The 23,448-nt window shown below is 54.6% G+C and overlaps 1 protein-coding gene and 1 pseudogene across 5 annotated transcripts; both read left to right on the top strand.

Annotated features, from left to right (window-relative positions):
• Nucleotides 1-2,789: 2,789 nt before the first annotated feature.
• On the top strand, nt 2,790-22,943 carry MAN2A2 (mannosidase alpha class 2A member 2). Of its 5 annotated transcripts, XM_055326630.1 has the most exons (26): nt 2,790-2,818; nt 2,909-3,156; nt 3,949-4,150; nt 4,994-5,143; nt 5,660-5,917; nt 5,988-6,132; nt 6,252-6,423; nt 6,882-7,009; nt 7,225-7,398; nt 7,812-7,998; nt 10,064-10,241; nt 10,554-10,756; nt 10,949-11,131; nt 11,278-11,392; nt 11,630-11,697; nt 11,861-12,026; nt 12,760-12,996; nt 13,215-13,337; nt 13,635-13,749; nt 13,998-14,131; nt 14,287-14,428; nt 16,230-16,363; nt 16,609-16,683; nt 18,075-18,269; nt 18,433-18,543; nt 19,768-22,943. In XM_055326630.1, exons 4-26 carry the CDS (start codon nt 5,012-5,014, stop codon nt 19,918-19,920), a joined length of 3,528 nt encoding a protein of 1,175 aa, XP_055182605.1. In that variant the 5' UTR covers nt 2,790-2,818; nt 2,909-3,156; nt 3,949-4,150; nt 4,994-5,011; the 3' UTR covers nt 19,921-22,943. The 5 variants fall into 5 exon arrangements, with proteins under 5 accessions (XP_055182605.1, XP_055182604.1, XP_055182608.1 ...); XM_055326629.1 differs by lacking the exons at nt 2,790-2,818; nt 2,909-3,156 and adding an exon at nt 3,509-3,661; XM_055326633.1 differs by lacking the exons at nt 2,790-2,818; nt 2,909-3,156; nt 16,609-16,683 and adding an exon at nt 3,509-3,661.
• LOC129510677 (U6 spliceosomal RNA) lies at nt 22,839-22,930 on the top strand (annotated as a pseudogene).
• Nucleotides 22,944-23,448: the final 505 nt, after the last annotated feature.

Raw genomic sequence — 23,448 nt, forward strand, 5'->3', positions numbered from 1 at the left:
TAAACTACCTGCAGCATTCCCTGGACATTTCATGCCCTGCATCATGGACAGGTAGCAGGTGCCAATGGAAGATGGAATATACTTTAAAAAAAAAAAAGATTTTATTTATTCATGAGAAACAGAGAGGAAGGGCAGCCTGGGTGGCTCAGCGGTTTAGCACCGCCTTCATCCCAAGGCCTGATCCTGGAGACCCGGGATCGAGTCCCAAGTCAGGCTTCCTACATGGAGCCTGCTTCTCCCTCTGCCTGTGTCTCTGCCTCTCTCTCGCTCCCTCATGGATAAATAAATAAAATCTTTAAAAAAAGAAACAGGAAGACAGAGGGAGAAGTAGGGAGCCTGATGTGGGACTTGATCCCAGAACCCTGGGATCACGAACTGAGCTGAAGGCATATGCATAACCAACTGAGCTACCCAAGCGCCCTGGAAGGTACTCTTAAAGGAGAAACTAAAAAAGATAAGTAGACAACTGAAAATAGCTCCCAATAGAGCACACCCTTGAGATAAAGCAGTGTGGTTTCTAAATGTGGCAATTCCAGAAAAAGGTGGTTCTCATTCAGAGAGTGTTTATAAGGTTGGGGAGAGGGAGAAAAGAGGCTTCAGCTGGCTGGAGGAGACTCAAACCCTGTATTTAGTCCCCCTTACTCTTCCTTTTCCCATATCACCCCTACCTCCAGGAAACCAGGCTGCTGGAACCTACAGCAGCAAAAACAGCCAGGGCTGGGAGATCCTAACCTGGTGTTTCTCCTGCTGTCCTGGTTATGCCTGAGGACATTAGGCCTATATGTGCCTGCCAAATACAAACCAGTCTAAACTCTGTAGTACAAGTGATGATAGACAATTCTTTTGCTCCAGGCTTTGTGCTGGCCAGTCAAGGCAGCATATTCACGGTTACCACCACCTCTTGCTGCACTCAAATTAATAAGGAAAAGTGAAGTGATCTATCTCTTGACTTGTAAATAGGGTGGGTCTGAGGTCAATTCCCAGTGGTATCTGGGACATAGCAGTTTGGCTCTCCGAGTAGGGAGCCTGACTGTGGTCTGTCCTCCAAGTGGGCCTAATCATCCTACTGGGAGGCACAATTGTGGTCACTCTCATCTGATGTTAAACAGGAAATATTTGGTACAAGCCCCCACCAGTAAGTATATCTAGCTCTCCAATGGAGTGACTATGCTCCTGAAAATAATTCTTAGCTGGATACATGAAAGGCTGGGGTGGCAGGAAGTAGAGTTGTGGGAAGCAGCTACTGCCCAGTATCCTGATAACCTTGCTTAGCTCTTGACAGGCCACAAAGGTGAGGCTTGACCACGGAACCATCCAAGTCTTGACAGAACACATTATGATTCCTTCTGCAAAATGTGGCCTGGGATCCCCACTGGAGCTAGAGGACATAAGCAGCCTGGCAGAGTGGGGACAGCCCCCAGGCCTCCTCTCGTCTCCCTCCTAGCCTTCCATCTGGCCCCTCTCTCCACTTAGAGCTCAGCTTCAGGCCATGAAAGTGTCTGATTGTAGTTGAGTTGGCTGCTTAGCCACAGAGAGTCCCGTGGCCTTGCTGCTCCTCTGGTCCCTCCAGCTCACTCCTGTCTCTGACTCGGGAAAGCTGACACCATGCTTGCCTTGTTTTTGCTGTCTATGTAAGTAGAAAGCTATCTGGATCCAGTGGGACTTGTCATCTCCTTACCAGCTGAGGCTACGGGAATGCGGCAGGCCCACCTGGTAGCTTCAGTGGTGATCTTATGGCCCTATTAGCCACTGTGCTGTGCTTTGAGACTGCTTGACCTCTTGACACAGAAGAACATTTTGGGGGTTATGGGAATGTTCTGTTTCGATCTGAGTGGTAATTATACTTGTCTATTCATTTATCAAAACTAACAAGGGACTCCTGGGTGGCTCAGTGTTTGAGTATCTGCCTTTGGCTCAGGTCATGATACCAGGGTCTGGAATCGAGTCTCATATCAGGCTCCCCACAGGGAGGCTGCATCTCCCTCTGCCTATGTCTCTGCCTCTCTCTGTGTGTCTTTTTAAAAGAATAAATAAATTCTGTTTTAAAAAACTAAGCTGCACACATAAGACTTGTACCATAAACTGTAAATTATACCTCAATTTTTAAAAATCACCCCCCCCCCCCTTGGGAATGCCTGGGTGGCTCAGCCGTTGAGCATCTGCCTTCGGCCCAGGGTGTGATCCTAGAGTCCGGGGATAGAGTCCCACATCGGGCTCCCTGCATGGAGCCTGCTTCTCCCTCTGCCTGTGTCTCTGCCTGTCTCTCTATCTCTCATGAATAAATAAATAATCTTTAAAAATAAAAAATAAAAAAATCACCCTCCCCCAAAATCATCAGGGAACAAACAAGAGCTCTTGAAAATTATGATTGCCAAAATGAAAAAGTCAATTGGAAAATAAATTTCCCAGAACACAGAGCAAAACAGAAAGACATACGGGACCGTGAACCTAGCCTAGGTCTAACACCCTAGTACCAGGCCTTTCAGTTTGTAAATAAACCAAGAAGAGTGTTTGCGGGAATGAAAGAGATGGGAGTTAGAACAGAGAGATGACAATATAAATCTCGTTAATCAAACAACCCGTGTAAGCAATACTCAGCCGTTCGTTAGTAACCGATAGCACAATCCTTTGGAGGAGCAATAGGATGGCAAGTACTTTCAGTTATGTGGGTCTTTATCCTTACAGCCCAGGTCATCTCCTTACCAGCTGAGGCTACAGGAATGTGGCAGGCCCACCCGGCAGCTTCAGTGGTGATCTTACGGCCCTATTAGCCACTGTGCTGCGCCAGGTAACTTCACTACTGCGAATTCGTCCTAAGGTAATACTATAAAAGGAAAACAAATGTGGAATGCATGGAGATGTTCACTGCGGTATGGTTTATGATGCTGCAAAATTGTGAACCACCCAGGTGCCCAGCGAAAGGAGAACCACCACGACAATAATCTCTTATTGACTGTGTAGCGGGCGCGGAAAGGGATCTGGATCAAGGCCCGGCACCCACGGGGGGCAGTACCCCTCGGCCGGAGAGGCGTCAACTGCATCAAGTTACGGCGACCTGGGGCGACACAGAGCGGACCCGGAAAATGGGCTTCCCCGTTAAGCGGCTGAAATGGAGGCGACAGCTTTCTACCACTGCTCGGCAATGCGCTGACGCTGGTAAGATCCAGCAAAATAAAGTTGCGCGCCCCTCGCGGAGGCTCCGCAGCGCGCAGAGGCCGGGCCCAGGCTGCGGCTGCGCACTGCGGCCCCGCTGCCGGCGCCCCGGGACGGCGGCGGGGAGCGCGCGGGGGGCGCCGGGCCGGCGGGCGAGGGCGGGGCCGGCGCGGAGGGGGCGGGGCGGGGCGGGGCGGGGCCGGCGCGGAGGGGGCGGGGCGGGGCCGGCGCGGAGGGGGCGCGGCGCAGCTGTCCCCGCCCCTCGCGCTGGTCGGCCGGGCGGCCGCTGGAGGGGGACGGGGCCGGCGCGGGGCGGGCGCAGCGGAGCGCGAGGGCGGCCCTGGCCCCGCGGGAGCGCGGCTGCGGCGCGCGGAGCCGGCGGCGACGGCTGGGCGGGCGCCCGCCTTCGCCTGCATCGCTGCCTCTGCGCGGGCCGCCGTCCCCGGGGATGTGAGGGGCGCAGCTCGGCCGGCGGGGCCCGGAGCGGCGCGGAGGCCGGCCGCGGACGGTAACGCGTCGGGCGGACCCGGGGGAGGGCGCCGGCTGCCCACCGCCTCCCCCCTCCGGGCCGCGGCCGGGTTGGGGGGCAGGAGCGCAAGCGGTGCCTCGGGTCGGAGGCTGCCCGCGCTCCCGTCCCCGGCCGTTGTCGTTGCGGTCCCCGGGGCCGGGAGGGGCGGCGAGGGCCGCGGCCGGGCGGAGGGCCGGGAGGGGGCTGGGCCGGCCGGCCGGCGGGCCACCGAAGACCGGTGGCAGGTGCCTGCCTCCCCACCCTGTGACCCGACTCTCTCCCCGCAGCTCCACCCACTTTGGCCTAGACCCAACCTCCAAGGGCTAAAAATATTGCCCGGAGGCTTCTGAGAGGAATCAGATCGCTCTAAGTAGGGCACGACGCGCGGAGGCGACAGAGCTCCTCGGGCCCAGGGCGGGAGCCAGTCTCCGGAGCGGCGGTTCCGCCCACGCGCGGCCCCGCACCTAGTGGCCTCCCGCCCCCGAGCAGGCAAGTGGGGGCCCGCGGGCGGTGACAGCGGCACTGGCCCGCCCTCTGGAGTCGCCCCACTGCGGAGCCACTGTGCCCAGCCTCTCCCTGGCCAGGGGACCTTGGGCACCAGTCGCTGCCGGGTTCTCAGGGGGTCTCCCCAAGCGCTCTAGAAGCAAAGGCTGAAAGTTAGCCACTGCAGGAGTCAGAGCTAGCCGGGAATAGACGCAGGGCCCTGCTTTATGTTAGAAACCTAAGCTGCCCTTGCTGCTTTTTACACTCATTCTGTTTTTTCTTATGAGAAAAAGAGCGACGCTGTGCCAGGGCTCTTTCTGCAAGCAACATTCTGCTCCAAGAGGGCAGAGAGAAAGGCTTTCCTGTCCATTTCTTTAAATCAGACTAAATACCACTTTTATTCACTAGAAGCACGTGGCCAAAGAGGCTGGACACCCACCTCTGACTGGCTGTGTCAGTCTTGTAGGCAAGCTCTGTGGGAGACTATTTAGAATCAGGAGGTCATGTGGAGAACTCTGGAGTCAGAGCTGGGAAGTTTGTTAGCCGGGCGTGTTTTTTATGGCATTACCCTGGGAAGGAGCATCCTCTGCATCCTCAGGGCAGAGCTGTCCTCAGAACCAGACAGGACCAGCTCCACATGTGCTTCTGGTGCTTTCTGTGTCTCAGCCAAGAGAGGAGGATCCACAGCCAGTGTTGGGATTTGATGCTTAGAGATGTGTTTTCCTTTGGAGTCAGGCAAATAAGCATGCCTTGAGAGTAGCACTCAGGAACTCCTGGGGCGCATTTGGTGGAAAGACTGAACAGAGGGATTTTGCCTGCTGGAGCCCTTTATGGTGTCCCTCCCACCAGGTGCATGTGGGGGCCAGTATGAAGCTGAAAAAGCAGGTGACAGTGTGTGGGGCTGCTATCTTCTGTGTGGCCGTCTTCTCACTCTACCTCATGCTGGACCGAGTGCAGCATGATCCCACCCGTCACCAGAATGGTGGGAACTTCCCCCGGGTGAGTCATGCCTGCTTGCTGGTCTCTTCACATACAAGTCATCTGAGCTTGGGTTGAGACTCAGTGTCAGCCCAGGAGAGGAGCATTTCTTCCCAATTGGCAGGTTTTCTAGAAGCCCAAAGATAAACATAATGACAGCAAAAAGAAAGAAGGAAGGAGAAATATGTACTGCCACTCCGTCCTCCTGAATTCTTGGCAGACAGTGCTAACGGATTGCAGCATTCTTTCCCACTAAGCCCGGATGCAGTCCTAGTCAGCGCAGTGCTCCAGATAGGCCACACCAGTTGTTGAGAATAGGCATGCGAGTACTCCCCACCCAAGTGGATTGCAGTCCTCTGTAGTGATTTGGAGATCTTCTCTTATCTGACCAGAGCCTGTCCAGCCCTATAGGCTCATGGTTCTGCCTGCATAGGAGGAAGGAAGGATCACAGTCAGGCTTCGGGTGGTGGGCCCCATGCAGAGAGCCTCCCCGTGGCACAAGGAGCTGTGGGTGATTGCTTTCTGGTCTTTTTGCAGAGCCAAATTTCTGTGCTACAGAACCGCATTGAGCAGCTGGAGCAGCTGTTGGAGGAGAACCATGAAATCATTAGCCACATCAAGGACTCTGTGCTGGAGCTGACAGCCAACGCAGAGGGCCCGCCTGCCCTGCTGCCCTACTACATGGCCAATGGCTCCTGGGTGGTGCCGCCAGAGCCCCGGCCCAGCTTCTTCTCCATCTCCCCTCAAGATTGCCAGTTTGCTTTGGGGGGCCGAGGCCAGAAGCCAGAGCTGCAGGTAGGGGCCAGTGCTGGCAGGGAGGTCTGGTGGCTGTGGATGGGTCCTGAGCTGCTCTCTGGCTTGGCAGATGCTGACTATATCAGAGGAGCTGCCATTTGACAATGTGGATGGCGGTGTATGGAAGCAAGGCTTCGACATCTCCTACAGCCCTCATGACTGGGATGCTGAAGACCTGCAGGTGTTCGTGGTACCACACTCCCACAATGATCCAGGTGAGGACCCAGCAGAGCTCCGGGAGCTGGGCTGTGCAGGGGGCTTTCTGATGGCAAAGGTAAGTGAGGGGCAGACGTGGATGCTGGCATCCTTAGGGAACCCTGTGTTGGCTCCCCAGGCTGGATCAAGACCTTTGACAAGTACTACACAGAGCAGACCCAGCACATCCTCAACAGCATGGTGTCCAAACTGCAGGAGGACCCCCGGCGGCGCTTCCTCTGGGCAGAAGTCTCCTTCTTTGCCAAGTGGTGGGAAAACATCAATGCCCAAAAGAAAGCAGCCGTCCGAAGGCCAGTGCCTGCTGGGGAAGATCGGGAGAGCTATTGCCTGGGTCCTGGGATGAGTGCCAGAGCAGCTGGATGCCAAGCATTGGGTGCCCAGGTGGCAAGGAGACACAGGGGGAAGTGGGGCAGGGAGGAGTGACAGTAGAGAGGGTGAGAGTGAGAAGGCAGGAACTGGTTTGACGGTCACTGGTGTCAGGAGAAATCAGTCAAGTGAAGGTGTCTGCACAAATGAAGAAGGAGCATGAGGCCTGGCCCTCGGAAGTGCAGATGGAGGTCCAGTGAGAGGTAGGCTGGGCCAGCATGGAGGTTGTAGGGAAGGAGAAGCAGTTGCACATTTGTTCAGTTCGTCTTGGGTTTGGGTGAGCAGACTTAGTGAGGCTGGTGCACACTGGTCCTGGCATCTCCTGGTTGACAGGACTGGGCAGAGATTCCCTGCTGCATGCTGAGTGAGTCCTTCACTCTAGGCTGGTGGGAAATGGGCAGCTGGAGATTGTGACAGGAGGCTGGGTGATGCCAGATGAGGCCAATTCCCATTACTTTGCACTGATTGACCAGCTCATCGAGGGACACCAGTGGCTGGAGAAAAACCTTGGTGAGTCTGGGCTCAGGAATGGGGGTCTGCCCTCACAGCTGGGCCCAGGGGACAGCAGGGTCCTGTAAGGCACAGGAATTGGCACTGGGTGGTTTCTTTCTGGACTGGTTCCACTAGCATGGGCTTGGCATAATGGTAAGAAGGGAGCTGGGTTCCCAGGCCCAGAAGGCCAGGTCCTGAGGTGATCAGGACCTCTGGTTCCTGTGTCCTCCCAGGTGCAACCCCACGCTCTGGCTGGGCTGTGGACCCCTTCGGTTACAGCCCCACCATCCCTTACCTGCTGCGCCGTGCCAACCTGACCAGCATGCTGATTCAGAGGGTGCATTATGCCATCAAGAAGCACTTTGCTTCCACCCACAGTCTGGAGTTCATGTGGAGGCAGACCTGGGGTAAGACCAGGTAGGGTGGAGGGGTCACAGGAGTAGTTCTCACTGGGGAAGGGCAGGGGTATGAGAAATAAGACCCAGTGTCTTAGAGCGGACCAGCAAGCACTGGTGCAGACTGCCAGAAGTGCTCCTCTCCTTCAGGTTAGGTTGGGGATTACACTGACCTCTGGCCTCTACAGGGCCTGCTTTCTATACTGAGGGTCTGAGCACAGCACGTGCTGGAGGACCTGTGGGCTCCAGAGCTGCTCTGTGTCCTCACCCCTCACCTCACATCTTCTGCAGCCTTAGGTCTGGTTCAGGCCTCATCTTCTGTCAGAGCTTCCTGTAGCTGGGGCAGATCCTCACCCTGCCGCCATCCCCATGCCCAGCTCCCTGGCTGCCTGCTGGTGGCTGACTGCCTGGTGTGTCTTCTACAGACTCAGACTCTAGCACAGACATCTTCTGCCACATGATGCCCTTCTACAGCTATGATGTGCCCCATACCTGTGGCCCAGACCCCAAGATCTGCTGCCAGTTTGATTTCAAACGCTTGCCTGGTGGACGCATCAACTGCCCCTGGAAGGTGCCACCTCGGGCGATCACAGAGGCAAACGTGGCCGAGAGGTATTTGTCCCCGGCCTGGGCTGGGCCATTTTTACCACATAGAGGACCCAGGAGACCTGGCCCTGGTCAGGACTCTACTGCACGGAGGCACTTCAGGTTGTACCTCTGTGAAATGGGGGGTGGGCTCAGTGGTTGAGTTCAGATCTGCAGCCACTAGGGTGGCAGCTCCTTTATAGAGCCTCCTAGAAAACTAGAATGGCCCTTAGGAACCACCTTTTCCAGAATGGTTTTATTTTCCCAAATGAGTATGTTTCCCAGCCAGAGCCAGTTGGCTGACTCAGCAGTGAATAATTCTCAAAAGAGATAAAGTTCCATGCACTTTACCTAATATGCCTTCTTTTAGTGCAGACATCCTGCCTTCGCTAGAGATTGACCAGGACCCCCAGTGCTCATGGACCCAGCACCCCATTCAGATGCACATTCGTCCTACTCAAGAGCCCCCAGCCTCAGAGAAGGCACACTGTCCCTTGAGGGTCGTTAGGGACCCCCAAAGATATCTTTGTTGCTGAAGTCCATGCCCCTGGGAGAGGGCAGACTGAGAGTGTTCTAGAACAGAGGGTTAGCCAGAACCAACTGGCCTTGAGAATATAACAAGTTGAACTGGTTTTCGTGTTGCAGTGCTCTGATTTCCATGATGTCCAGGCAGTGAAACATGTGACCAAAGGGGAAAGAAAGTGGTCTTTTGTTTCTGAAACCCAGAAATCTCAATAGTGATTCTAAGCAAGAATCTAGAGCTGTTAGGGCAGGGTTTTTCTTAAAGCAGCAGCTGTGGACTTCAGATGCCAGCTCAGGTTTGCAGAGAGCAAGTCATGAGAGTAACTTTGTTTTCTCCTTTGAAGGGTTCCCTAGGCTGATAAATTAGGGAAGAATGGTATTGGAGGAATCTTCTCTTGAGAACAGAGTAAAGAAGTATCAGCTGGATCAGCATAGTTAAGTAGATTAGTGACTGGTTGAACTATGGTATCAGTAATATGCCAATTACTAGGTTCGTCTAAAAAGAGAAAGAGGCTTTAATGAAAGGCTGCAAGGCTCTGTTTTTCTATTGATTTTACTAGTAACATGGCTAAAAAAGAAAATGACAAATGTGTATTTATAGTTTTTGCTATGTGCCAAGGATTGTTCTGAGTGTTTAATATATATTAGTTCATTTAGTTCATTTTAATTCTCATAACATCATGGTGGTAGGTATAAACGTTCTTCTCATTTTATAAAAACTGAGGCCCAGAGAGGTTAAGTAACTTGGCCAGGGTCACTCAGCCTAATACATGTGAAGTTGGCATAGTCTGGCTCTGATTCTGGGCTCTTCGGTGCTATGAGGCTAACCAGGTGGGCAAAGTGAAGCTGGAGTGTCAGAATCAGGATCCCAAAGGATGTCAACAGCTGGTGTGTGATGTGGGTCGAATCTGACCAGATGTGATTTATTCAACGTCAATGTAAGGTCCTACCCTTAGCCTCAGAAAAGAGCATAGAAAAGTTTAGAAGAAAGAACTTGCCGAACTTCATGAACCGAGTGCATGGGAACATGCATGGTGGCTGATGTTAGCTCCAGGGATGACCGTGGGGCTCTCAGAGGCACCCCCACTGATGCACCCACACCCCAAGCCAGCCAAAGGGTGGGGTCTGGCCATCCACCCTGGCCTCTCACATCCAGGGCTGGGCCCTGCATTCTGAGGGCCATAGGCCCAGGGGCTGCTGGACAACCGCTGGGTAATGGAGGGGCTGGGCTTGCAGAGCCAGGAGGGAAGGCACAGAGGAGTGTGGCACGGCTTGGATCTGAAGGAGAACCGTGGGGGGAGAGGGGTATGGGGTCCTGCGGGTCTGAAGGCAGCTCTGGGAGGGAGCCAAACCCAGAAACAGCAGCTAGCGTACAAAGACAGCCCCCTGCTGTCAGGAGCATCCAGAGAATTCTGGGCTCCCGGGGACAGGTTCCCCCTCCAGGAGGTGTGCACACCACAGATGCAGGGACCCCTTGGTGGGTGTGCTCAGGGGGTCTCTGGGGCTGGCTCTGCCCCCACCCCCCCCGCCACTGAGACCCCTCGTTGGGCCGGGGCCTCTTTCCCCACAGGGCTGCACTGCTCCTGGACCAGTATCGCAAGAAGTCCCGGCTCTTCCGAAGTAACGTCCTCCTGGTGCCTCTGGGGGACGACTTCCGATATGACAAGCCCCAGGAGTGGGATGCCCAGTTCTTTAACTACCAGCGGCTCTTTGACTTCCTCAACAGCAAGCCTGACCTCCATGTGCAGGTGGGAGGGGGCGCTGAGCTTGGTGGAGAGGGTTCCCTCTACAGTGCTGCAGCTTGGCCTGAGAGGCTCGCTGCTCCCATTACCAGCCCCAGGGCAGGGGTCTGTGCCTGACTCTTGGGTAGGGTCTCCCTTTTATGTCAGAATTCCTTCTCAGGCTCCCCAGCTTCTGTGAGGGGTCCAGCGGGGTAGGACGTGGGGTGACTGCCTGTGTGGAGCAGAATCCCTGCACCTAGTGCCCAGCCACAGCCCTGGGGGTCCACAACTCCTAGAAACTCTGGAACTGATGGGAGTGGGTTTTTGGGGTCTCCACAGGCCCAGTTTGGTACCCTCTCTGACTATTTCGACGCCCTGTACAAGAAGACAGGGGTAGAGCCAGGGGCCCGGCCTCCAGGGTTCCCTGTGCTAAGTGGGGACTTCTTCTCCTATGCGGACCGGGAGGACCATTACTGGACAGGCTACTACACTTCGCGGCCCTTTTACAAGAGCTTGGATCGGGTCCTGGAAGCCCACCTGCGGTGAGACTCACTCCCCACCCCTATAGGCTAGAGAGGGTAGAATAGCCTCTGGGAGGAGCTAGATTGGCTCAGAATGTACTAGAAGGGCTTGGAGACCAAGGCCGGCAGAGACATGGTAGAAAGAAGATGGCGAGTTTAGCAAGGTGGGCCTGGGAGTTGTATGGGCAGAGACTGACCTCTCTCTCTGGGCAGGGGGGCAGAGATTCTGTACAGCCTGGCTGTAGCTCACGCCCGCCGCTCTGGACTGGCTAGCCAGTACCCACTCTCTAACTTCGCCCTTCTGACGGAAGCTCGGCGCACCCTGGGCCTCTTCCAGCACCACGATGCCATCACCGGCACCGCTAAAGAGGCAGTTGTGGCCGACTATGGCGTCAGGTGGGAGCCCTCTCCTCCCGGTCGGATCCTGTCCTAAAGGCCATGCTGGGCAGTCAGTGGGCAGACCTGCCGAGGGTTCTTCCTCCTAGAGAGATGGATGGTCTGTGGCCACCTTTCCATGGTCCTGCTTCTGCCCACTCCCCCAGGCTTCTGCGCTCCCTTGTCAACCTGAAGCAAGTAATCATCAATGCTGCTCACTATCTGGTGTTGGGGGACAAGGAGACCTACCACTTCGACCCTGAGGCACCCTTCCTCCAAATGGTGAGCCCCACTTCTCAATCCGCTTGGGGCGTTCTCTGGCGCGTGCAGTCCCATCCAAGAACTATGGTCTGAGGTTGTTGCTCTTCTTCCCTTCCTGTCCTAGTGGGAAAGATCTGTGCCTAGTGCAGCTGGTGGTCCACATCCAGGACAGTCAGGGGTGGGGGAGGTCAGCAAGGGTTTGGCTGAGCCAGGCCAAACCCTGTGATGATTGTTCCCTCCCCACCCATTTAATCCTAGGATGAAACCCGCTTAAATCACGACACACTGCCGGAGCGCACAGTGATCCAGCTAGATTCCTCACCCAGGTAAGCCAGACCAGGCCAGGTGCAGAGGTGAAGCCGCTCTGGCTCCCCACACCATCTCACCCCCACATCTGTCCAAGCGCCGCAGGACTCTTGGCCTGGCTGCTGTTCTGTTTCCACTGCCCAGGAACAGTGGCCTCCTAGGTGAGCCCGCCTCTGCCCGCAGGTATGTGGTACTCTTCAACCCGCTGGAACAGGAGCGGCTGAGCGTGGTGTCTCTGTTGGTCAGCTCGCCCCGAGTGCGGGTCCTTTCAGAGGAGGGCCAGCCCCTGGCTGTGCAGATCAGTGCACACTGGAGCTCTGCCACCGACATGGTCTCTGACGTCTGCCAGGTGAGGTGGGGCCCTGGAGCTGGGCCCCAACCCTCAGTGCTGACCTGTGGCCTCTCCCCAGGGCCTCACTCTGCCTGTGACACCAGCTCCCCATCCTCTTGCTTATTACCCAGGTTGGGGAGGGGGTTCTTAGGGAGAGGGCTGCCCAGAGAACAGTCACTCTTGGGACTTGAGTCCATCCCTGAAAGGAAGGTGAAGTTGGGTGTAGTAAGGGAATAGTAAAAGTGGGGGCTGGATTGCCCTTCCATTCCTTCCTTCAGCAAGTAGTTATTTTTTAAAAAAAAATTTTTTTTAATTTTTATTTATTTATGATAGTCACAGAGAGAGAGAGAGAGAGGTGCAGAGACATAGGCAGAGGGAGAAGCAGGCTCCATGCACTGGGAGCCTGATGTGGGATTCGATCCCGGGTCTCCAGGATTGCGCCCTGGGCCAAAGGCAGGCGCCAAACCGCTGCGCCACCCAGGGATCCCTCAGCAAGTAGTTATTGAAGGCTTAATGCGTGCTTCCCGTTCCGTAGTTTTTCAGATATCATATGAGACTCCTAAAGTCTGACCAGAGGCAAGTGAGGTCACCTCCACTTTCGGGGGTGGGGGACAGAGGCCCCAGTAGGTATAGGGATTCGATCAGACCTTCTCAGTGAGTGAGTGGCGCAGGCCTGGGATTCCAGTCTGGAGTGCCCAGAACGAATGCCCATGCCGTGGGCCATGCCTCCTCACCCCGTCTGTGCCAGCAGGTATCTATGCCCATCCGCCTGCCGGCCCTGGGCCTCAGCGTGCTGCAGCTGCAGCTGGGCCTCGATGGGCACCGCACCCTGCCCTCCTCTGTGCGTGTCTACCTGCATGGCCGTCAACTGGCCGTCAGCAGGCAGGACGCTTTCCCACTGCGCGTCATTGACTCTGGCACCAGTGACTTCGCCCTCAGCAACCGCTACATGCAGGTCTGGTTCTCAGGCCTTACCGGGCTCCTCAAGGTAAAGGGCCCGGGGCAGGGGCTGAGGAGGGTATGCCCTGTGGGGGGGCAGTGCTGAGCCACCCCCTCGCTGGCGGCAGGCCTCAGACTGGACCGTCTTGGCTCCGGGTGACAGCACAGGGAAGTGGGGCTGGCTCCTTGGGAAAGTTTGTGCCCTCCCAGGAGGCAGGCCTGACATGCTGGTGTGGGGCCAGGGGTCAGGGCTGTGTTTTTTGGCAGAGCATCCGAAGGGTGGACGAGGAGCAGGAACGGCGGGTGGACATGGAGTTCCTCATCTATGGCACCCGCGCGTCCAAAGACAAGAGTGGAGCCTACCTCTTCCTGCCTGATGGGGAGGCCCAGGTACCCTAAAGACTCCAGAAACCTGGCAGGCCCTGGGAAGCCCTCTAACAGAGGGTCCAAGAAACCACAGGAACTGAGGCAGTGAAGAGGGTCACCTCTGCCTGCCAGGGGCCTTGCCCAGGCTGCCTCTTGGAGGTGGGGTGGGCTGAGGAATGTCACCTGGGGCCTTGGGCCAGCTCAGCCAGGGGTGTCAGGCCAGATCCTGCTGGAAACAAGTACTTTTACCAGTGCTGGGCTGGTACCTCCCCGCTTTGTGTTCTGTGCTGTGGCTTTAGCTGTCGCCTGCTCTTTCCCCAGCCCTATATCCCCAAGGACCCCCCCGTGCTGCGTGTCACTGAAGGCCCTTTCTTCTCGGAGGTGGTGGCATACTACGAGCATATTCGCCAGGTGGTCCGGATATATAATCTGCCAGGTAAGCCCTGAAGATGAGGACAGTCAGAACAGAGGTCAGGGCTGCACAGGCTATGCCACGCTCGTCCTTCTGCTGGTCTCTGCTTGTGCGTCTGTTCCCAACAAATGGATCATTTGAGACAGGGATGGCATTAATTCTCTTGGAGTGAAGGTCCTACAGAAATGCTGGGGGCTGCCAGAGGGTTGGGTGCAGCCTCTCCTGGCCCCATCCCTTAGGCCTCTTTATGCTCTGTCTGTTCTTATGCCCAGGGGTGGAGGGGCTGTCTCTGGACATGTCGTCCTTGGTGGACATCCGGGATTACATCAACAAGGAGCTGGCCCTGCGCATCCACACAGACATTGACAGCCAGGGTGCCTTCTTCACGGACCTCAATGGCTTTCAGGTGATTCCTGGGGCCCTGGGCCCACACACCACATGCACTGGGCATGGAGGAAGAGGAATCAGAGGCGAGGATGATGAGGGACTCCTTCAGACCCGGGACCCCTTGGGCCTGAGTGGTGCCTGGATGCCCTTGATCCACTGGTCTCCCCCTTCCAGGTGCAGCCCCGGCGCTATCTGAAGAAGCTGCCTCTGCAGGCCAATTTCTACCCCATGCCAGTCATGGCCTACATCCAGGATGCGCAGAACCGCCTCACACTGCACACTGCCCAGGCCCTCGGTGTCTCCAGTCTGCACGATGGTGAGTGGGGAGCAGGGCTCTGAGAAGTTTAGAGGATGAAGTAGAGCCCACTTCTGCCCCAAGGCCTCTCTTCTCAGGGAGCCCCATCCCTCCCCAGTCCACAATCACCTCCATACTTGGAGAACATTAACAACTTCTGCCAGTCACACACGGGCATGGCAGGAAGGCAGACATGTGCTGTCACATGCAGAGGGGCCGGGGCAGGGGGTCCTGTTGGGTCTCTTTAAGAAGCACCAGGGTATTGAATGGTGATTTGCAACTGAGGTGTTCAGCCTCCTTCTCCTGGCCAGGGATGGAAGCAGGACTGTTGGAAAAGTGCATTTGATGTTTATAATGAAATATTTAGCAGGGGTGCCTGGGTGGCTCAGTCAGCTAAGTGATTCTTAATTTCGGCTCACGTCATGATCTTGGGGTTGTGAGACTGAGCCCCACATTGGGCTCCACAGTGGGCATGGAGCTTGCTTGAGGTTCTCTCTCTCTTCCTTTCTCTTATTTCTTGCTTTCTTGCTTTAAAGAAAAATTTTAAAAATAAAATTTTAAAAAATTTAGCAGTGGAGAAAGATAGATACTGTTTCTACTAAAGATCGTTAAAAAAGAGAATGGTGTTCTTAAGAATTAAAACAAGGCCATGAAGAGTACTGGCCTGGAGCTGGGCATTGTTGGCAAGCTGAGGCAGTTCCCCTGTTCTCAGGGTCAAGTGAACAGTCCTTGGTGGCCTCTGAGGCCTTCAGATCTGCCATGTTTGGGATGGAGCATTTGTATATGGGGCTGAGCCGAGAGCCTGGTCCAGGCTGTATGGGGGTGCTGTGGCTAGGGCAGTGGAAGCCTGACTCCCTGCTGAAGGAGTGTCCCTCCACCCAGGATCATCCCACTGTCAGACTGCCTGGCTCTGTCTGTGCCATCGATTGCCAGCTGAGCCCAGTGTCCCCACTTGATTCTCTCTGCCCTCTGGGAAATAGTGTGCTCAGAGATTATTGTTTCATATGCAGGGGTCCATTTTAGGACTTTGGTATATTTTCCCCCAAAAAGTTTCTCTAGGTAAAAAGGCTTAGGAACAACAGGAGTCACAGTTGGGCTGGGGAGATGGATAGGGCTACCTGAGTGGACTCCCTCTAGATTCTTAAAAAAACAGGTTCTGGGGAAAATCCTCACCTCAACATATGTCAGCTTTGCAGTGAGCCCCTTCCCCAAGTCTGTTTTACAAAGAAGGCCTAGGCGGTCACCTGCCATGTCTTTTCCCCAGGACAGCGCTCAGTGATGCCTAATTTGAGCTTCTGACTGATTTGCCATCTGCCTGTCGTCCGCGCTTTCCTGGTGACAGATGAGGCGGCAGCGCTGGAGTCTGTCCTGGAGTAGAACAGGGGCGGGGGGATGGGGCTTGTGTTCTACTCACAATGAAGTCTGCCCATGCTGCTAGCTTGGGGCCCCTGCAGCCGGCGCCATGGGCCATCCAGGGCAGTGTTGTGTTGGCTTGTTTGCTGTGTTTAGGTAGGCAGTCCAGATAGGGCTCCTGGCCTGAACTCCTGGGCCTGCCCTCGGTCCTGAGGCACAGAGCCTGGGGGTGGGAGACTGCCAGTGCCCGCTTGTGTTCTCTGGACCTCGTTTCCTCTTCTGTGTTGCTGACCCTTCCCTCAACCCCCAGCCCCAGGTCCCGTAACTCTTCCTCTCCTGAGCAGCTCCACTTCCGGTTAGCTCACCAGGCTGTTCCCTTGGGGCCTGTGGTTGGGCTGCTTCTTCCAGAGCCCACTGTCTGCTTGGGGGTGGGGGTCGCAGGCCGGGGGCTCACAGTTGACTTCCCTAGGCCAGCTGGAGGTGATCCTGGACCGACGGCTCATGCAAGATGACAACCGGGGTCTGGGCCAAGGGCTCAAGGACAATAAAAGAACCTGCAACCATTTCCGCCTCCTGTTGGAACGGCGAACCCTGGGCAGTGAGGTAAACTCTGGGCCTCCCTGACTGGGAACCAGGTCAGGCTGGTCCCTTGGGCAGCAGAGCTAGAGGTGGGCAGGGGTAGTGAGAGTAGGGCTTTCCTGGGGCGTGGGGGGTGTATCTGACACTCCGCACCCTGGCACCTCTGTCTGCCACAGCCTCCTGTCACCTGTGCTCCCACCCACCCCCGTGTCCTCTGACCCCATCTGCTCCAGGCCCATTCATCTCATGGCTTTCTTTGCCCCCACCAGCCTGGCTTTTTCTCCAAACTGGCAGCCATGTTTAGGGACTTGATCTTTCACAGCAGCAGGACCAATAACCTTGAGGTAAGGGCCAGCAATGGGGTGTCGGACTAGCGTTAGCAAGGTGTAACTGGAGTTGGAGCCTGCGGACGACAGAGCCTGCCCTTGGGCTCCCGTGTCCAGGGCTCAGTCCCACTTGCTCAGGAGATAGTGAGCACTTGCTGTGCTTTAAGGCCTGAGAGGGACATAAACACCTGCGTTATTGGCCCTACTCTCTAGGACTTTGCTCGGGCGGAGGGGTGGGGGATATGCTGTGTGTGTAAGACTAGGAATGTGCTCTCTGGTACTGAGAAGGGAGAGAATGGTGTGAGCCACGGGATGGAGGACAGCTTCCGGGGGACGTGTCAGCCAGACACTGCCGTGTGATGAATGCAGGTCTGATCTAATCACATGGAGCAAGGTACAGGGCAAGGTAGGAGACACCAGGGAATAGCACTGAGTTCACTCAGCCAGACTAGAGTGGCTTATCCATGCCATAGCTTCTAGCCACATGTGGTTATTTGAAATAATTAAAACTACATACAATAACAGATTCAGGTCTTCATTCATACCAGCCACATTTCAGGTGTCTAGTGGCCATAGGTGGCTAGCAGCTACTCTATACTCAGTGCTGGTTTAGTGTATTTCCATCTCTGCAGAAAGTTCTAGTGGCCACTGCTAGGTTGGCATGAGGTCAGAGGTCGTTTGCCTGGAACAGCTGGTAGGAGAGTCTGGACTCTATTGGAGGCCAGTGAGGGACCCCGACAGTGGCCCTGCCCTAAGCTTGTCGCTCTGGCAGCAAGAGTGGGTGCATCCTCAGGGAGACTGGAGGTGGAGGATGGTCTACAGGCCACTCAAGCGAGAAATGTTGGTGGCTTGAACTGAGCCACAGTAGGGAGAGGGTGGGGTAGGGGTGAGGATACTGCTGAGTGGGGGACAGAGGTCAGGGAAGGTGTAAGTGAGAGATTCTGGGTGATTGGAAGGAGAGTGGCATGAGGGACAAGTCCGGAATATGGACAAGAGGCCGCCTTAGAGAAAGTCCAGGTTGGCCACCGAAGCGGCAGTCCTTGGGGACACAACTGTGGGGACCCCTGGGCCGAAGACCAGGCCCAGTGCTTTGGACACAGGGCCGTGCTCAGAACTGCGGGATTACTCAGGGTACTCTGTCCATCATCTGTGTGAGGCACATGTCTGTCTGTTTCCCATCCTCCACTCTGAGAATCTGTGATGGGAGACGGTGCTCAGGGTAGTGTCACATCAGCAAAAACCTCCAAAGGCCAAGGAGATGTGGCCTAGTAAATAGTCCTCTCTAAGTTGTGTGAGATGGAAAGTGGCTGTGCAGGGCCCTGGAGCCTTCTAGACATACTGGGGAAGCTTGCTCCACCTGGGTGTGCTCCCGCCCCCCACCTCACCCACACCTCCGGCCAAACTTGCAGGTCCAGGATGGCCACACCAGCAGCTACCCGTCCCTCCTCAGCCACCTGACCTCCATGTACCTGAATATCCCAGTGTTTGCCCTGCCTGTGGCCAAGAGGCAGCTCCCTGGCCCTGGTCTGCGCTCCTTTCATCCCCTGGCCTCCTCTCTGCCCTGTGACTTCCACCTGCTCAACCTGCGCACCCTGCAGGCCGAGGTGAGTATCCGCGCAGCCTCCGCCTCCAGGAATAGATTTGGGCCTCTCTGCCCAGCGCCTCCGGTCCCAGTACTGCCCTCTGGGGATGGCCCTCTGCTTCTCTGGGAGCCCCAAGCAGCGCCAGCACCACCCTACCCCCCACCCCTTGTGTGTCTGTCACCAGGATGATGCCTTGCCCTCGGCAGAGACCGCACTCATCTTACACCGCAAGGGTTTTGACTGTGGCCTTGAGGCCAAGAACTTGGGCTTCAACTGCAGCACAAGCCAAGGCAAGGTGAGCAAGGCTGGGAGAGGGGGGCCTGGGGGAGGGACATCCATGGGGAATGGGGAGGGGACGGGGGGGGGGGCAGTCCGGGGGAGTGGGGCCTGGAGAGGGGAGTGGGGTCATGGGGAGCAGGGCCAGGGGGAGGTGGGCCCGGGTGATGGGGGTGGGGCCCAGGTGTGGGCAGGGAAACAGGGCACCAGGCTGGGTAGGCTAGGGAGCTTGAGGAGACTGCAGTAGGGTGGAAAATGAGGGCGAGGCTGAGGGTGGGGGGCCCTCCAGGACCTTTTTGGGAGAGAAAAGGGGAAGCTGTCGATGAGTATTTTGTTTGTTTGTTTTAAAGATTTTATTTATTTGTTCATGAAAGACACAGAGAGAGGGGATCCCTGGGTGGCTCAGCAGTTCAGCCCTGCCTCTGGCCTGGGGTGTGATCCTGGAGTCCGGGGATTGAGTCCCAAGTTAGGCTCCCAGCATGGAGCCTGCTTCTCTCTCTGCCTGTGTCTCTGCCTCTCTCCCTCTCCCTCTCTTTCTCTCTGTCTATCATAAATAAATAAAATCTTTTAAAATCTACATTTAAGGAAGACAGAGAGAGAGAAAGGCAGAGATGGAGGCAGAGGGAAAAGCAGGTTCCAGGCAAGGAGCCTGATGTGGGACTCTATCCTGAGACTGCAGGATCACACCCTGAGCCAGGGGCAGGTCCTCAACCACTGAGCCACCCAGGCATCCCACCGATGAGTGTTTTTAAAGCAAGCGAGGCCTGGGGGGGGGGCGAGTTCCTGGCGAGGCCCAACAGCTGGAGAACTTGTGCCCTGATAGCAGGGGCAGCTGTCAGACAAGGTAGAAAACACCAGAAATAAAACCCCAGAAGCCTGGTGCTGCTAGTCCTTAAGCTCTTTTCATGGTATAAGCTAGTCTGGTACATGCTCCCCAGCCACGGCCTGTGCTGGGCACCTGGAGGCCAGAGTGGACCCAGACGCAGTCGCTGTGCACAGGGAGCTCCTGCTCAGTCCAGTGCCTCCTCCTCTGCCCTCCGTGGGCTGGCTGCAAAGTTGAGCAGACCTCAGTGAGCCCCTGAGGTCAAACACAGACTCACAAGTGCAGGTAGGCACCATGCTGCCCACAGGGGCCAGAGCCTCCACAAGGTTTTTTGAAAGGTAATGAGACATGCAGAGGAAGAGCCACATCGTGCAGCACGTGGGCACCCAGCCCAGCCCTGTACCATGTTCCTCTCCACAGGCAGCCCTGGGGAGCCTCTTCCATGGCCTGGATGTAGGTTTCCTGCAGCCGACCTCCCTGACATTACTGTACCCACTGGCCGCACCCTCCAACAGCACTGATGTCTACCTGGAGCCCATGGAGATTGCCACCTTTCGCCTCCGCTTGGGCTAGGGCTTCCTGTGGCCTGAAAAGAAAGTTCATCCACAGAGACTGCCTCTTACAGAAGGTCGGGTTGGACAAACCAGATGGGTATCCTGTCCCGATCTACCTCTCAGAACTGTGACACACTGGGCTCTGCCCTCATTTTCTTTTATCCTTGCTTCTGTGTTCAGTGGCAGCCCCAAACCCAGTGTCGGGTAGATAGGGCAGACGCTAGTGAGAAGGTGACAAGAGGGCCCTTGGCCAGAGTGGGGGGTGCCAGCATCTGCTTTGACTTTTGAGTAGCACCCAGTTGGGCACAGGCTCGAACATCCACCCTTCTCCCCAAATGGGATGGAGGGGAATCAGAATCAAAACAGGTAGGGGAGGCTGAGTGGGTAGCAGCCCAGCACCACAGTAACTGTAGGCAAGAGCTGGCTCTGGGGGGGGGGGGGCCCTCTGGTTACGTAGGGACTGCTTGTCCTGATGTGACCAGCAGGAGCTGAGTGACGGCTGGGAGGTGGGGGATGGGGACCCAGGCTTAGCAGTGGGGTGGAAGAGGAATCCCTACTTCCTGTGATGACTCCACCACAAGTGCTCCCTGGCCTGCACGCCCTGCTAGGGACTGTGGTGTGGCAGGAAGGGACTTAGTAGAGATCATCTCATGGCCAGAGGTCATAGAATACTTCAGATACCAAAACCCCCATCTCATCATGGGCAGTCGGTCTGTGTGTTGATGTGTGGGATGGTGGCAGGGACGTGGGGGCTCTTCCATCCTATCTGACCCCTCTTCACTTCCTGTGCTCTGCACACCACTGTCCCTTGGGAGTTCCTTCCCATCCTGGGGGGCATTTGGTCTGGCATACTTCCTTTCCCTGGAAAGGAACTGAGGCGCCCATGAGTGTGAGCAATTTGAGAAGGCTTTCAGCCCCATCCCTATAGTCAGGATATGAAGCTTCACTTTTGATACCTTCTTCTACAGAAGTGTTTGAATCCTGGCACAGAGACTAGAGACATGTAGCATAAATTAGGAGGCAGTATGACTACTCATCAGCCTTCATTTCAGCTTCAATTAATAGAGAAAAGTTTTTGATAGTCTCTATAGATGCTGAAACAATATTTGGTAAAGTTTAAGATCTATCCCTCATTAAAAATCTTAGTAAGTTAAGATTATAAAGGAACATCCTAATCTAGATAAACTTCTATCATAAACCAGCAGTTACTGACATTCTAGAGTCAGACACCCCAGGCATCCCATTACAAGTTGGAAGCTAGCCAAGGACGTACTACCTTTTAGCAGTGCCCTGGTACTGTTGCCCTTGCAGGAGAGCAGGCAGGCAAAGGAGAAGGAAGTTACAACTGTCATCATTTGCAGACAATAGAACATCTTAGATACAAAATCTAAGAGAGTCAGTTCTGTAAGTGGACACACACGATAGACATGCTTCTGTAGAGACTTCGGTTCTCAGAATCAGCCCATAAATTCAATGTATTCCAATGCAGTTGGATACTTTGGGGATTTGATGAGTTCTAAAGTTCATTTGGAAGAGTAAAATATGTGAGAATATTAACACATTCTGAATGATGGTGAGTCGGGGGTAGGGAGCGCTGCGGGGGTCGAAGGCACGTGGCCTGCCCCAAGAACTTGCAAGTGCCGGGAGTGGTCCCTCTGACCTGGAGTGGGGTTGGGCAGGCAGATGTAACAAAAGGCAGAGTCCAGCAGACCCCCAGGCAGATGAGAATTTGGCAGGATGAAAGCAGTATTTAAAGTGGGGAAAAGATGGATTGCTTAATAAATAGTACTTTAAGACAACCGGCCCTCAAAGTAAGAGTTAGATCTGTAGCTCACGGTTTCCACCAAAATTAGTTCCAGAGGGAAGAAACCAAAAAAGTTAAGCTACAAAATTCATTGAAGAAAATACAGGGTATTATTAGACCTCTGGTGTGGGAAGCTCTGTTTTAAACAAAACACAAAACCTAAAAGATACAATACGGGAAGTGATGTTTTACCACCAAAAATTATTGAAAGTTTATGTATGATGGAAAACATCACAGTACAACACAAATGACAGATTGGGAGAAAATATTTGCAGCACTTCCAATATTGATGAGTTAATTACTTCAGGAGCAAAGCTTGCTTTGGGGTCCCCAGGGCCTGCTCCACAGCTGCCGGAAGATCAAGAGTTTTTCCAGGTCATCCAGAGCTCCTGTCACCAGCATCAAGCCAGGGCATGTGGAATCCTGTTTGTATCGTAGTAGAAGAAATAAGATACATAGAAAAGTTCAATAAACAGGAACTGTAATCTTATTAGTAAAGGACGCTGAGCAGTTATATTATAGCAGGTGTTATTTGCTGGTATCATATGACTTGTAATCAAATGATAAGGGAGACTCTGTGAACCCCACTCCCACCCCAGGAAATTAGCAGAATAAAGGTTATTATCTTTGGAGGTCTTAGATGTATCATGAAATTGTTCATCTGCCAGAAACGATCTTTAATCCTCCACACTGACTGGCCTTTGAAAAGTATTTCAGGCAGTGTTTGTTATTCAAGGTGTGGTCCAGAATCACTAGAAGTATTTGTTTCAGGTCCAGCTTGTTGGCCTGTCTTGGCAAGGGCCACCCCTTGCGCCTGGATGCTGGGATGAGGGCCCATGGAGCAGAGACCAAGGCTCGTTGAGACTGCCCTGTAACAAGAACCAGAAAGAAACTTTCCTGTGGTGCGTAGGAGGGAAAGCCAATTCCTGGGCCCAACCCACTGAACCAACTTCTTGGAGTAGCAGTCAGAGAAGCAGCATTTTTAACAAGCTTCCAAGCAATTCTTTTGCACACATTCATTTGGAAATGGGCCTATGATTTTAAGGGAAGCAGCAGCCCTTTACCATGGAGCTCTGACACTGAAGCCTCAGTTCTGAGGGTTATAATCATAATTAGAACCAGGACAGGAGTTCTCGCTTTGGCAGCATGTATACTAAAATTGGAACGATTAGCATGGCCCCTGCACAAGGATGACCTACAAATTCATGAAGCATTCCATATTTTTATGAACACTGGGTATTATATGTTGACAAATTAAATTTAAATATTTTTTAAAATAATAAAAATCCAAATTGAAAAAAAAAAAAAAACCAGGACAGGACACAGAAGCAACTTCAACCCCTGGAAGTAGAATTCTCTTCCTTCCTGCACCCCTCCATCCACTTTGAACTATCCCCTTCCCATGAAGAAAAGGAACCATAGACAAGTGGGCAGGAACCGGGTTCTCCTGTGCAGGTTGAGCCAGGCACTGACTCAGCTCCCCAGGGTGTGGGCATAGAGCAAGGCCTGTAGAAAGAACAGCATCTCCAGGCTGAAGCTCACCCATCCACCCCACCATCACAGTGGTCTGCTAACTGCACTCAGGACCTACAGAGGAGGAACATCACAGTCTGGGTAGTAGGAATGGGGCTCTCCAACCAAAATAGAGCTCTCTGAAACATATCATTGCTTCTCACTAACAAAAATGTGTACAACACTTTAAGGGCAGTTCTCATGCAAGAACAGGTGATAGAGGAGGAGGCC

This window comes from Nyctereutes procyonoides, unplaced genomic scaffold (genome assembly GCF_905146905.1).
Source record: "Nyctereutes procyonoides isolate TBG_1078 unplaced genomic scaffold, NYPRO_anot_genome, whole genome shotgun sequence".
NCBI lineage: Eukaryota > Metazoa > Chordata > Mammalia > Carnivora > Canidae > Nyctereutes > Nyctereutes procyonoides.